The sequence below is a fragment of the Lepisosteus platostomus genome, chromosome 1 (assembly GCF_059453375.1).
Source record: "Lepisosteus platostomus isolate fLepPlt1 chromosome 1, fLepPlt1.hap1, whole genome shotgun sequence".
In the NCBI taxonomy this organism is placed as follows: domain Eukaryota; kingdom Metazoa; phylum Chordata; class Actinopteri; order Semionotiformes; family Lepisosteidae; genus Lepisosteus; species Lepisosteus platostomus.
In genome coordinates, this window is record NC_142611.1 from 20,361,432 (window position 1) to 20,374,223 (window position 12,792).

A 12,792-nucleotide genomic window follows, 5' to 3' on the forward strand; every position below is an offset into this window, starting at 1 on the left:
GAACAAGTAATAGGTTTATTCCATGCTGAAAAAAAGAAGAAAGAAAACACAATTTTTGGCCGTGGAGCCTTCTTCAGGTGTGAGGGCTGAAGTAGGGGCATTGTTTTTTAATCTATTTACTGACCTTGTCAATACAGCCAAGTCACCACTGCCCATGTTTCTTCTTCCTGGATGCCTTGAGAGTGAGACTTACAACACAGAAATGATGGAAATCAATCACATAGTTTTAGGCTTTTTAGGTTGAGTATGTATAACTGTTTAATAAATTCTGAATTCTGAACTCAAGGGCCCTTGTTTGATTCAGATTCAGAATCAGAATTTTTTTTCATTTTTTATTTTAAGATTAATACAGGGTAATTTATCAAAAAAAATGTTTTTGTAAGGTTTAGCAGCAAGAATGTTGAAGATTTTAAGAAATGTTGAATATTAAATGGATCAAAGAAAAGAATGTTTGAGGCACTTCTCTACCCAAAGATTTGGGAGGGTGTGGTACAGGCTACTGATTTTCTTATGTTCTTAAACTATAAAATGAAAGCTTTTTTCAACTGTTTTTTATTTCAGCAGTGGTGTTTAAGTCACACTTTGTCTTTAACACAATTTAAGACTGTTAAACTTCTAAAATGCTTATAGTATACAAATTTCATGCTGTATTTAGTAGGACTCAAGTTAATTAACATTCATCTGTTAGTCTTAAATGGTGCATTATTGTTAGAAAGGTTTAGGGAGTACTTTCTGATCCCTGAATCGAGATCAGCTTCCTTCCTAAAGTTCTTTTCCAGTGTCACCCCTCGCCAAATCCTCTTTGAACTGATTGTGGCCTGCAAAAAAGCTCTTGCCAAAAAATATTTAAATAAACTTTCTTTGTAGTTGTTCTAAAAACATTCTCTGTGGTGTTAATGTTTTAATGACTTGGTCTAGTTTGAAAGATAGACAAACATCTGTCAAACGTGCAGAGCGATACTTGTGACCTGTGAAAAGAAGGTCACCTCATGCCCCCACTCCAAATCCGATATGTTTGAGAAATAGCAAACTGCAAATTCAACCGAACGAGTAAAAAAAAGATAACGAGACGAGACTGGCTGAGAATTTGAGTTGGCAGCTGGGTTTCTAACTCTTGTGGGATCACCGCTCTGGCACCTTTAAAGTTGCACCTCATTGTGTGGAGCTGGGCGTGTGTATGAGCAGTAGTCTCTGACAGAGTTTCACGTTAATTCTGGCTTAGACGTCAGCAGCTTTTCTCTACCCTCTGTGCCCATGGGAGAACCCAGGGAATAGACCAAGTTTCCTAAAGTAAATTCTGATGATGGTAGGCTTGGCTGAGACAGATCCTCTGTATTTTTCCCAGTGCCTTGTCACAAGTTGACTGATGGCACCTTGTGCAATCAGTCGAAGGCTGGCAAGTGAACCTGGGGATAGTGGTGGTTGGGGCGGGGGGGAGATGGGGAATGTCACGAGGAATGCACCATGACTGCAGTGGACAGTGCTGAAGGGGAAAGAGGGGGGCTTTATTTATTCATATTTAATACAAGGCTATTCCTTAATACCCACATCCCACTACCACCACACGTTGTGGGGAAGTCCTCCTGGCTTGCTGGCTATCTCTCCTTGTGTTCTTTCTTTGATGAATTTAAAAAGTCAAATGGCTGACACAGATGGATAATCCAAGTGTATAGGGCGAAGAGTTATAAATTAACACATTATTCCCTCTTAATGCGAAATACTTGAGAATGCATTTTCCCCCCGGTCCCCTGACGTCTAGCCAGCTAGGGCTCGCATTGTACTCTTCAAGTGGCATTGATTTGTTAAAGCGCTGAATTAGCAGCTCAGGCCAGCTGCCTCCTTTTTTGCTGTTGTGCTGCTAGGCTCATTTTCTCTCTAACAACGCCCCTACCCCCCCTTCTTCTCTCCTCCTTCTACACACCCTCTCTCATCTCTGGCTGTCCAGGCTGTCTAGGCCACACACAGGCAGCCCTGTTTTCTTGTGCTAAGCTAGTGAAAGTCACACTGCTGCTCGTGGTCCAACTTTGCCACAATTTGAAATACATGTGCCGATCATGAAAGCTTGCGTGTCTTAAGTTTTGTACTATTGACCTTAATACCTTAGACCCAATAGCTATTTAAAAAAGGGAGAAAAGAAAGTACTGTATAAAAGTAAGCTGGAGCTGATGGCTTTGTTTATGAAACCAGTAGGAATGTAGAGACTTTTTGAGAGTATTTTGAAAACTCAATTATGCCCTGAAATGTACCAAGGTGGTAGCATGGAGATGCAGTGGTTGGCTTTGTTGCCTCACAGCACTGAGGCCCTGGACTCAATTCCAGACCTGGGGTACTATCTGTATCTGTACAGTATGTCCTCCCTGTGTTTGTGTAGGTTACTCCTAGCTGCTCTGGTTTCCTCCCACAATCCAAAGACATACTGGTACTGTAGCTTAAATTGGCTTCTGGAAAAACCAGCCCAGGAGTGAGTGTGAGGAATGTCTGTGTCTGTTTGCACCCTGCAATGGACTGGTGACCTGCACAGGTCACCATTGTATTGTGCCCATTGCTTGCAGAGATGGGATCTGACTCCCCCAGGACCCTGTATTGGATTAAATGTTTAGAAAAAGGATGGATGGACATGTACCAAGGTGAATTTGCTAAGAATAGTAGATCATGCTGACCTATACTATCTGCAAAGCTTATTGAGGAAGAGGTCAGAGAGTGGACAGGACACACCCCATGTTAAGATGAAGAGATGTGCTGTTCAAACTCACCCTCAAACATCCCAGAGACTTAGTACATTTAGCAGACATCCAGCAGCTAGCAGAAACGTCTGCATCCATTCCAGCTGAAAACATTCAGAAAGGAATTGCTGGCTCGCCTTCCTTTTGCGATATCACCCTGGCCGACTGCATATGGCCTTGTTTATTAAGAAAAAGTGTTCTGCTCTCAATTCACAAAGCATTTTTTTAATCCATTTACTGCACATAGTGATTTCATGAGGTATACAGTAGATACCTTTTATGTACCACATTCACAGATACATAGAATGGTTCTCATAACGACCATTCAAAACATTTGTGCTGAGTTCGGGTCAGGTCAAATCTCTTGTTCAGGTAACCAGAACCCCATACTGTATGTGGAGTGGACGAAGGCTTTATTAACATTATTTAGTATAGTGAAAATAAAGAAAGAGTAAATAAGATCTCTTGCTGTGAAGCTAATTGGGAATATAGTAATTGCTAATTTGGTGAGGTACTGAACCGTATGTACAGAACTGAACTTTGAATTTTTCTGATATGTTAGAAATGCTGTAAGTGCTATAAAAGGCCTTAGATTTCACTTAGTAAAATGCCACAAGTACTTTGAAATAAAATAAAAATGTGGGCACCAGCGCTATATTTTGTTTGCACATTTGAATATCAATTAATTGAATGGTGTAGAGACTGGGTAGACTTGATAAACATTTTTTTTCTAATTAAGCATTTAAGGCAATCCATCTTACTTGTGTTGTTTTTAGCCACACCGGTTTTGAATTATACAAACAAAACCTTACATGAACTAGCATGATATGGATTTTTTTCTACAGAAATCAGTATTCTTTTGAGGTCTTGGGAAATTGTTTTAAAGAACATTTTTTCCATAATTATTCTGTAAACAGGTTGCAAGAGAAATATTTTGGGGTTTTGCTCTTTCTTTACAATGTCTCTCCTATGTAGTCTAGAAATGAAAATATGAAGAAAACTCATTTGTCTTCTTAAAGACTTTTTTTTCTTTCTTCTCTCCAGCTTTTAAACTGCACTACTCTGTGCCTCTGCATCACTGACTGAGGAAAATCCCAACAGATGAAACATTCCCATTCATTCACAGAGACACACGCAAACCCACTCACACTCATTCACACCGACCCATTACATAATTATTGAACTGAACATAACACAACTGGAAATGACTTATAATTGACACACATTCTTATTATGACATATTAATTAGTTGAGTAAATGAAAAAAAAAACATTACAGCAAATTCCTAGCAACCGTATGCTAATTACATTAAATTTCAGTGTTATTGAAACATCAGATGCTCAGACATTTAATCTGTGTAAGCGCTAAGTCTTGCAAGTAGTTTATGTATTATTAAGCTTACAGTGGAGCTAAGGTGAGTGCAGTAAAATAATATACTGTATTTGAAATAACAGAACATTGTTGTATATACAGTATACAGAGAATGAGTGAGAGTGATTTGTCTGCATGGTCTGTACAAATAGCTATGTGCACATGTCCTTCAGGTTATAGATCTGTTTTTTACCTCTGCTTTAGTTTGGTATATTTCAATGTCCTTGTTATAGCAACACAATTGGTCTGGCTGTTTATCCATAAGACCTGAGCTGGTTAAAGAGATGGTCCCTCTAGTTCAGCTTGACCAACTCCCACCTGGTGGCCAATTATTGACCCACAGTCTTCAGGGAGACCTGCTTTAGTATAGATACCGTTGTGATTTATGATATTACCTCAGAGCTCATATATAGTAACAGGGTTCTTCAATCCCAGTATCCTGACTTTCACAATTCGAAATTCCTAAGACAAAGCTGGATCTGAGAACAGAGGTCAAAGTTTCTAAGACAACAAATGAAACACTTCTTGCCTTGATTATACTCTGATTTTGTGAAAGCTAATGAATGGAATGGAAAGCCTCATCAAGTTACTGTTACCAGACAAAACACATTTCATTTCTCTGCAGAATTCACGACTGAGTGATAAAGGTTTGCACTAGCACCACTTCCACAGATTGGCTTTTAGCCGAAGGAGTTCAGAAACCTGTTTCACTCTGGATTTTGTGTATTCGTTCTAGAATAGTACTTCTGCCCATAAATAACAACAGACATACAGTATACAGTACACTTCACAAGAGTATCTGGAAAAAGGACAGCTCTCTGAATGACGGGAAAAAAATCTAAAGTTTTCAGTAAATGAAATAATCAAAACTCCACTTCCTTTTACTATCAGTGTCGTTGCCACTTTCATTTGGATCATGGTCTCTGTCTCTGTTCTTTTGTGTAGCTCACAATTCCAAAGAAATATGTATATGGGAGGATATACAAGGCACACCATCCTCAAAACCACAGCAGACTGGAATCAGAGACGGTAGACAGAGATGTTTCAAGATGTTTCAAGGTCTGGACACAGCACAGTGTCATCTGAGTGCTGTGTGCCTTGCACTGTGGTTTGAACCACAGTGACTCTGCAGTTTGTGCTGGGCGGCCGAGAGTACAGAGAAGTGACACATGCATCACAAGGCTGTGACATTGCTGGGGCCGGGCAAAGGGTCACCGCAACAGCCCAGCCCAGGGCGTAGTGTAAGGGGGAAGGTGGAGGAGGAAGCAGAAGTGGCCCCTGAGCAAACTCTGCGTGTGTGGGTCTTTGTACGTTTTTTTTTCTTTCCCGTCAGAGGCGGCCAAGCGCAGCCAAAAAAGCAGTTCCTTGGCAGGCCTTAATGGCAGTATGATGTAGTCTGTTGTGACTAGTGCATTCCTTTCAGGTTAAACTAGGGAAATTGCATTGTGTTCAGATTCCAAGTCGCATGAATGTTTTATTGCCACAAGTGCGTGGAGTCCTCCAGGGGAGTTTGAGGAGCTGAGGTAGGGAGGGTTAGTGAGTTAGGGAGAGAGGATGAGAGAGAGAGAGAGACCGTCACAAGAAGGAACACTTAAGGAAGGGGGGTGGGGGTGGCGTGAGGGAGAAACTCAGTCTGAAGCTGATATGGTGTGACAGTCACTCAGAAGGATTTCACTTTTCCTAAACTGTGACTTTAAAAAAAAAACATAGCCCAAATAATTAGCAGCTGAAGAAAATATGACAAGACACACGCCAAATGAGATTGGGAGATATCAGGAGTGAGAGAGAGAAGGGAATGGGGAAGGAGGAGGGGGTGTGTGTGGAGGAATGTGCCACAGTCAAGTTGAAGCTGCCTCTTGCATGTGTGCACTGCCAGATTTCCCCAGAGCAGTGTTTCTGAGCAGGCTGCCTGGAGGCCGGCAGGGATCTGTTAACTGTACACCACTGACTGGGAGGCCACAGCACCTCATGGTACCGTATGTTACCACTCTTACTCCCTCATTCTTCTGGAGTAGTTTGTTGCTTTAAGAAGCTGTTTGGTGGGTGGCGGTGGGGGTTTGATAGAAACCTAAAAAAAAAATAACAAATTAAAGGAAAAAGAATACTGTAGTGTGTAAAGAGGACATTATTTTTGCAGTGTGCAAATGTCAGTTTTTTAAAGTCATGTTTTTAATGTTTTAGTTTCATTTCTATTTTTATGACTTGAAAGGCAACTAGTTAACGGTTCTGGCAATGTGGAGATGGGTAAGGATATTGTGAAGACTGTCTGAAAAAACTTTTTTTGCTCTTAGTTTTCAACATAAAATGTGGATTCTAATACTGATCTGTTCCTGTTATGGTTTTGCATTGAATCCACCAGTAATGCTTTGTGGGTTGTGTGTGACTGAGTGGAGAATTTAAATGAGCTTCCAAGAGGGCAACTTAAAGGATATCCAGTTAATTTAATGGTTTATTATTAAAGGGATGTACTGCATGTCAAGATTGTCTGAAAGCTGCTGTTAAAATGTTTGTAAATCATTATCATTATTTTTCATTTTCAAGTTGGTTTGCAGGTCTCAGGAAGGTCATTGCTTTCCTTCATCCTTTGTGTGGTTATCCTTAATGAAAATGTAGTTTGCAGGTTTTGATTTTATCTGCGTATAAGCTATTTGTATGCATATAAAAGACAAGTGTCTCCTTAGCTTTGCCAGAATGCTCTACAGATGCTTTTGCTTTTCCAGGTACAATACACACCTGATTCCTTAATGAAACATCAAAGGGGTTCTGGAGTTGTAAGTCTGGGAAAGGAAAATAAAGGAATTGAAAGATAGAATTATAATACATTTGATAACGTGCTCAAGAAAGCCCAAATTCGTTTTTGTCAGTGGTAGATAGCTCTGTGAATTTAAATATTCATTGAGCAATGGCAAGAATTAACAAGCACTCTACAGAGGAGCAGACACAAATTGTTCACAAACCATTATATGCATATCTTTCTCACTTAGGAGACTTATAGCTGGAGCTTTCACTTCAATAAAGTAAGTTAAGAGAAGTAAACTTACAGAGATCCTGAGAAATAAACCCAATTTAACTGACAAAATGGAAAGGATACAAATAGCAATGAAGTCTGGCAGCATTCATCTTTTGTGTGCTATCATTGTGCCGAAGACAAATGATGAAATGTTTGTTGCCAGTTTCTTTTGTCTCTGCAAAGAGTGCCTGGTTGGTGTCCCCTTGTGGGCCTGATTATGTCTGGCAGTTGTACAGGCTATGCCAGGGTGTAGATTCTGGCTGAGGGCCAAGTAGGGGAGAGCGTGAGTCTGGATGGCTAAAATGGAAATAGGAAATAGCAGAGGTGTAGCAAGCAGTGGTATAGAGGCTGTAGTGGACGGACTGCAGTACTTTCCAAAGTACAATCCTCCTGGTGAGACCTTGACTCCAAGAGAGAGAATATATGCATGTGTGTATGTACATATAGTTTTATCACTGCTGAAATGTGATCTTTAAAAAAAACCACACTGAGAATGTTTGTGCATATATTAAATTTTATTAGCGTGGTAATGCTCCAAGTAATCCCACTTGAGTACAGATGCAATTTTTAAGCTCATTTTACATATCATTTGCATGTATTTAATAGGGACGAGATGCTCCCAGACCTGAAGGTTTCTCGTGGCAGAGGATGTTTTGATCAAGGCCCTCCTTGCCCCTGTGCCAGCGCAGCCCCTGACCCCAATCTCTTTGAATTTTTCAGGAAAGAGCTTCACTCCCCCCTTTACCCCCCTCTAAGAATTTATCCCAACTCTTGGACCGCATGCCAGGACTCTTCTTACTCTCGTACTAAGAGATTTCTTTTCTTTTCGTTCAAATCAGAAGCAGTGCAGCATTTTTTTTACCAACGTGCCCAACATTGTATGGTAGAACCTCTTTCATCCTACTCATGCGGAAACAAATGTTGTGTCGTGTCTTAAATCACATCATCTTAACTCTCTGGCTGCAATAAACCACCGAGAGAAGTTCCTCCCACTTTCTTTTGAAGTGAGAGTTGCTTGAGGACCCTACAATCAAACCAATTCAAATGATGGTCAGTAGGGTATCAGCCAGTTACGATCGTCCATGAACTGCTGGTGTGAATGAGCAGATTATTTCCAGCCCAAGCAGAATTTCCATAATAAAAGAGGTACGCGTGTCATAGATACAGCTCTTTTGGTAGAGGATGTGGCTTGAATTGGGAGGAAATTTGAACAGACAAGGAGCAGGCACAACAATTCTCTTTGTTTTTTGCACTTAACTTTTGACTGTAAGGAAGATACTAGCAAAGATTGTAGTGTTATTGGTTTGACACTACTGTGTTCACTTTAAACATTTTAATAATGATTGTTTTTAATAATAATGTTTGAGATAATTGAGAATTAATATATTAGGTAATTGATTATAAGTTGAGCCTGAAAGTTCTCTTGTGCCACTTGTATCCTAACTTATATTTGTTTGCCAAACTTTTATGTGTCAAACATGCCTTTGAGTGAAATTCAAGATAAATAGTACAAACATTAAGATTAAAATAGCAGGTCTAGGAATAAAGGAAGAACTATTTTGAGAAATCTAAAAATCTCAGTTGATTGATGTTAAGAAGAACAAGCAAGGCACTGGAGTAAATTTATTACATAAACAATTAATAAGAAGTGTTTTTTTTAGACAAAACATTCATATAAAGAAAGACAAATGTGTGATGTACATGGTTTGCAGTGGTGGAAAATAATCAAATGAGAAGACAATGAGATAAGTATTCTGGATATTAAATTGTCTGGTGCTTGTGATAACATCAAAATAATTTTTATACATTAGTAGTTTTCAGTGGCAAACAGTGATATTTGTCCATCCTTTGTTGAGGCCGGAAGTGTTGCAAAATAGTGAAAAACAGTAACGTTAGTTCACTTAAGTTAACACCCTGTATTTATTGTATGTAAAAACAAAGCTGAATATGGCTATTACAGGCACAATATAAACAAACCACAGAAACAAATCGCAGTAGAGGTAAAAGATAAGTAAGGATTGATATGATACAGTTCAAACAATTCCAAGCGGCTGAATTAAGTTTCAGATGTTCCATGAGCCACAGAAAAAAATACTCTGAGGCAGAAAAGTAATACATGAAAAGAAGTCACTAAAATAAACTTATGAAAAGCAATAACTCTCTAAGTGACGATTGGATGTTTTTCTATACTTTTGGCAATTTCTGTCTTGATACCTCATTATCCGCTTTGTTGAGCTATGTCATATGTAGGTCTGTTTTTGTGATCGTCCTGAAAAGCATTTGGTTGAGTCTTCAGCCTTTGGAATATGGCTCACTAATAGAAGGATCTGTATGTGGTGATGAGTCTTTGATATATCCTGGCATATTCATGAAACATGTTTCCACCACCCTGAATTCACAACACCGGTTTGAACAACAGAAAACTGCAAGGTCACAGAATCAAACAGAACTTTAAAGTCCCTCCAGGGTTTCTAAAGTTAAAGACTGACACAACACATTTCACTTCATTGTGTTGTTTTCTTGATAGAGAAAAAAAGACAAGTGTAATTGTAGCATTTGGTAAATATTTTATGAAGTTAGGTTAGTTATTTTCCTTCTTTCCAAAAGAGGCATTCAAAAAAACAAATAAGTTAATATTTTAAATTGATCAAATCTTGCTTGTGATGAAACACCAGACATTGGAAATTCATAACAATACAATTACTTAACCTGTACATTTCCACCCTTAATGGAACTTTTAAATATAACTGCTGGCTTAAAACAGTCTGTTTCTTTATTTTGATTTCATTCATTTGATTTGATGATTTCATTCAACTTTTGACTGAGATTAGGAATTATAGTTAGTCTTTTCAGCACTCTCATTTGCTAAGAGTCTGTAGGAGTGGAGAAGTGACTGTGACTGTCAGCTGTACCCACACAAAATTTGGTAATGCCAGCCATTTTTAGATTTCTGTAGTTGTTTATTAAAAACCTACACACAATTTTTCACATGTCAGGGAGACGGGGGCTCTTACTCTATTACTAAAATCACATAAAATTCTCTTTTGTCAGCAAATGACACAGAATTAGTGTGCAAATATACAAGTATACCTCAGATTTGTCATGTAGAGCTTTGTATGTACAGTACACAAAAATATTGCTTTACTACAAAGTTAGGTTCACATTTCTGGAAACTCATTGATCACGGGATTTATTCAAAACTAAAAGCACAGTTTGAAATGTCTTGGTTATGTGTTCTGGAGTCTTCCTTCCTATACTTCTTTAACTGTAAGATTCTGCCCAGCAGAAAGCTTCTTTTCCAGTCAGAATAGCATTGTGAAATAAAAGAATGCAAAGATCAGAGCTAGAGCATGATTTTGCCTGTTCAGTGAGGATGATCAAAATTATGAATATTCCTGTACATTTCCCCTTTTCCTGGCCATGTGTGCCTTTTCTCTTACTGTTTTAAATGTACTGCCTGTGTGGCATAAGCCATCAATAGAATTCGATGATAAATCATTTGCCTGTTTGGCAATTTTCCAGGTTTCTTCAGTTACGGTGGCTAAAAATCAAAACTGTAGATGACATAATGTGTTCTAATAAATTTCTGAGTTATTCTAAATATGTTCATAATATCTAGACAAGAACATCATTTACTCTAGTTGCAATCCTGCAGAAGTGCCAGTAACATTAATCAGAGCTTGCTTGTTTTGAGGCATATCAAGCTTCTTGCTTATATCCCTTATCCTGGACAATATTTTGCCTGTCAAGTAACTTTTTTTTTCTGTTTGCAGGTTAACTGTCTTCTGTTGCCACAGTGATAGTCATAATAATGATAGAGGTCATGGGAGGTTATAAACTGAGCCCACAATTGGCAATAAACTCAATTATTAAGTTAGACAAAAAGCCCTTCATAAATATCCGTTGCAAATAGGGCACTCTCTGAACAGCTTTTTCACCTTGCTTGTAATTAGAGAAGCCCAAGAAGTACCACATTTACAAAGCAGCACAATAATCACAACAGATATATTCATAGGATGAATATGTACTATATTAGTGTTTTGGTCAACACAGCATATTCTTTTCATACTGTAAGTTTTATGCATGTGTGCTTGTAATTATTTTATTTTTATATATTTAATTTTTAGTATTCATTTGTCTTCCTTAGCACATATTTAAAGATTAGTAATCCTAGTTCTACATAACATATTTCCTTCTTATTGGTGAAATAATGCAGTTTATTTCTCTTTTGGTTTTATATTGGTTTGTTTTACAAGCTCTACTGAAGTTTATGCAAAATCAGTAAGGTAACAGTAAACTAGTAAACTTTGACAGTTTTTAATGCCGGTAGATTTTTCCCCTATTAGTAAACTTTGACAGTTTTTAATGTCTGAAGATGTTCCCCCTGATATTTCAATTTATCTATAGGTTTCCCCAAGACCTTTGGAATACAGTACATTCTGTCTTTTGGAACGCACTAATGATAATCGTACCATATCTCTGACATTTGGTTGTCTAAATAAGTACTTTTGATTTTGTTTTTCTGTTGATTTGGACTATTTCATTCTCCTGAGTGATGAGTACTTAAGGATACTCTGATTTCAGTGTCATGCAGGGGTCTTAGCCTATACAGTGTGTAGGTGGGAGCCTGAGTAGAGTCCTCCAAACTCTGCTAATCCCATCCTATAAAAACTGTGAAAAACTTGTAAAACAGGCAAGGCAGTGTAAATTAAAGTGTACCCTAGTATGTATCAAAAAGGGCCTGGGAATGTATATTTTAGTTTACTAAGATCCTGCATCCATAGGTAGATGGATCAAATAATTTATATCATTAAGCTTCTTTGCTGAAAACAGACTTTTCTCATTTACTGTATCCACACTCCAGTAGCTTAATTTACTCGTTTTGAGGGGCTAAATCTTGTTTGTAAGTGTTAATAAATCATGCCAGATTATCCCATACCCAACATCATTTTTTTATATTTTATTAGTATCAGTGTTCTGGACGCAAAAGTACATTTACAGTATGCGTTTTCTTATGGAGGAGTGCATATTGCCAAGCTAATTAAATTAATTCAGATGCCTGTAATGATTGCCTGCCATCTATTTTTAATAGGGATGCATATCAAAGACGAGTAAAAAAAAATGCTTATGCCTGTCAATTTCTGCAATGTGGAAGGGAATGTAAGGGTGTGTGCTTGGTGCATTAGTGTTACTGTCGACAGAGAGAAAAAGCATTTATCACTTTTTACAGGTTTCACGTACTGTACTTTGTGCTGAACATGTGCCGATAATATAGAACTCCTCATGATTCAGCTTTTCTTCCTCTTCCTAAAAAGGTTTTTAAATGGTAATGTTTTTAACTGATTAACCTTTCCCTTAAAGAAGTCAATTTAGCTGATATACAGAATATCTATATCTTATAAAAGAGTGTTATATTACCAAATAATCATACCCTTGTTTGATAATCACAAATAAACAAACAAGTAAAAACAAAAATCTGTAGATGTTAAAATTTGTCAATTTCAGTTTCCCGTCTATTTCTAATACATTTGAAGATGTTAAACATGATTAAAATAATGTAACTGGTCTTGTTTTTCCAAAATTTGAAAGTGCCTGCAGTGCATTTTTTTGCTTCTTGTATTGTTTCTTATACTCTGTTGGGATCTTGTCCCTCCCAACAAGCTGATTTTTAGAATAATTTGTAACCAG

The 12,792-nt window shown here is 37.9% G+C and overlaps 1 protein-coding gene across 6 annotated transcripts in view; it reads left to right on the top strand.

Moving 5' to 3' along the window:
• The window catches only part of bnc2 (basonuclin zinc finger protein 2), a 275,321-nt gene that overhangs the window by 124,648 nt on the left and 137,881 nt on the right, over positions 1-12,792 (top strand). Inside the window, exon 1 of one of the 6 annotated variants that reach the window (XM_088626992.1) lies at positions 5,741-6,065. The exons of 4 other annotated variants lie outside the window; for them this stretch is intronic. In XM_088626992.1, coding sequence (XP_088483118.1) covers positions 5,922-6,065 — 144 coding nt within the window. In that variant the 5' untranslated portion in view covers positions 5,741-5,921. Of the gene's footprint in view, positions 1-5,740; positions 6,071-12,792 lie in introns of those variants that run through there. One more of the 6 variants, XM_088627007.1, reaches the window with a different exon arrangement.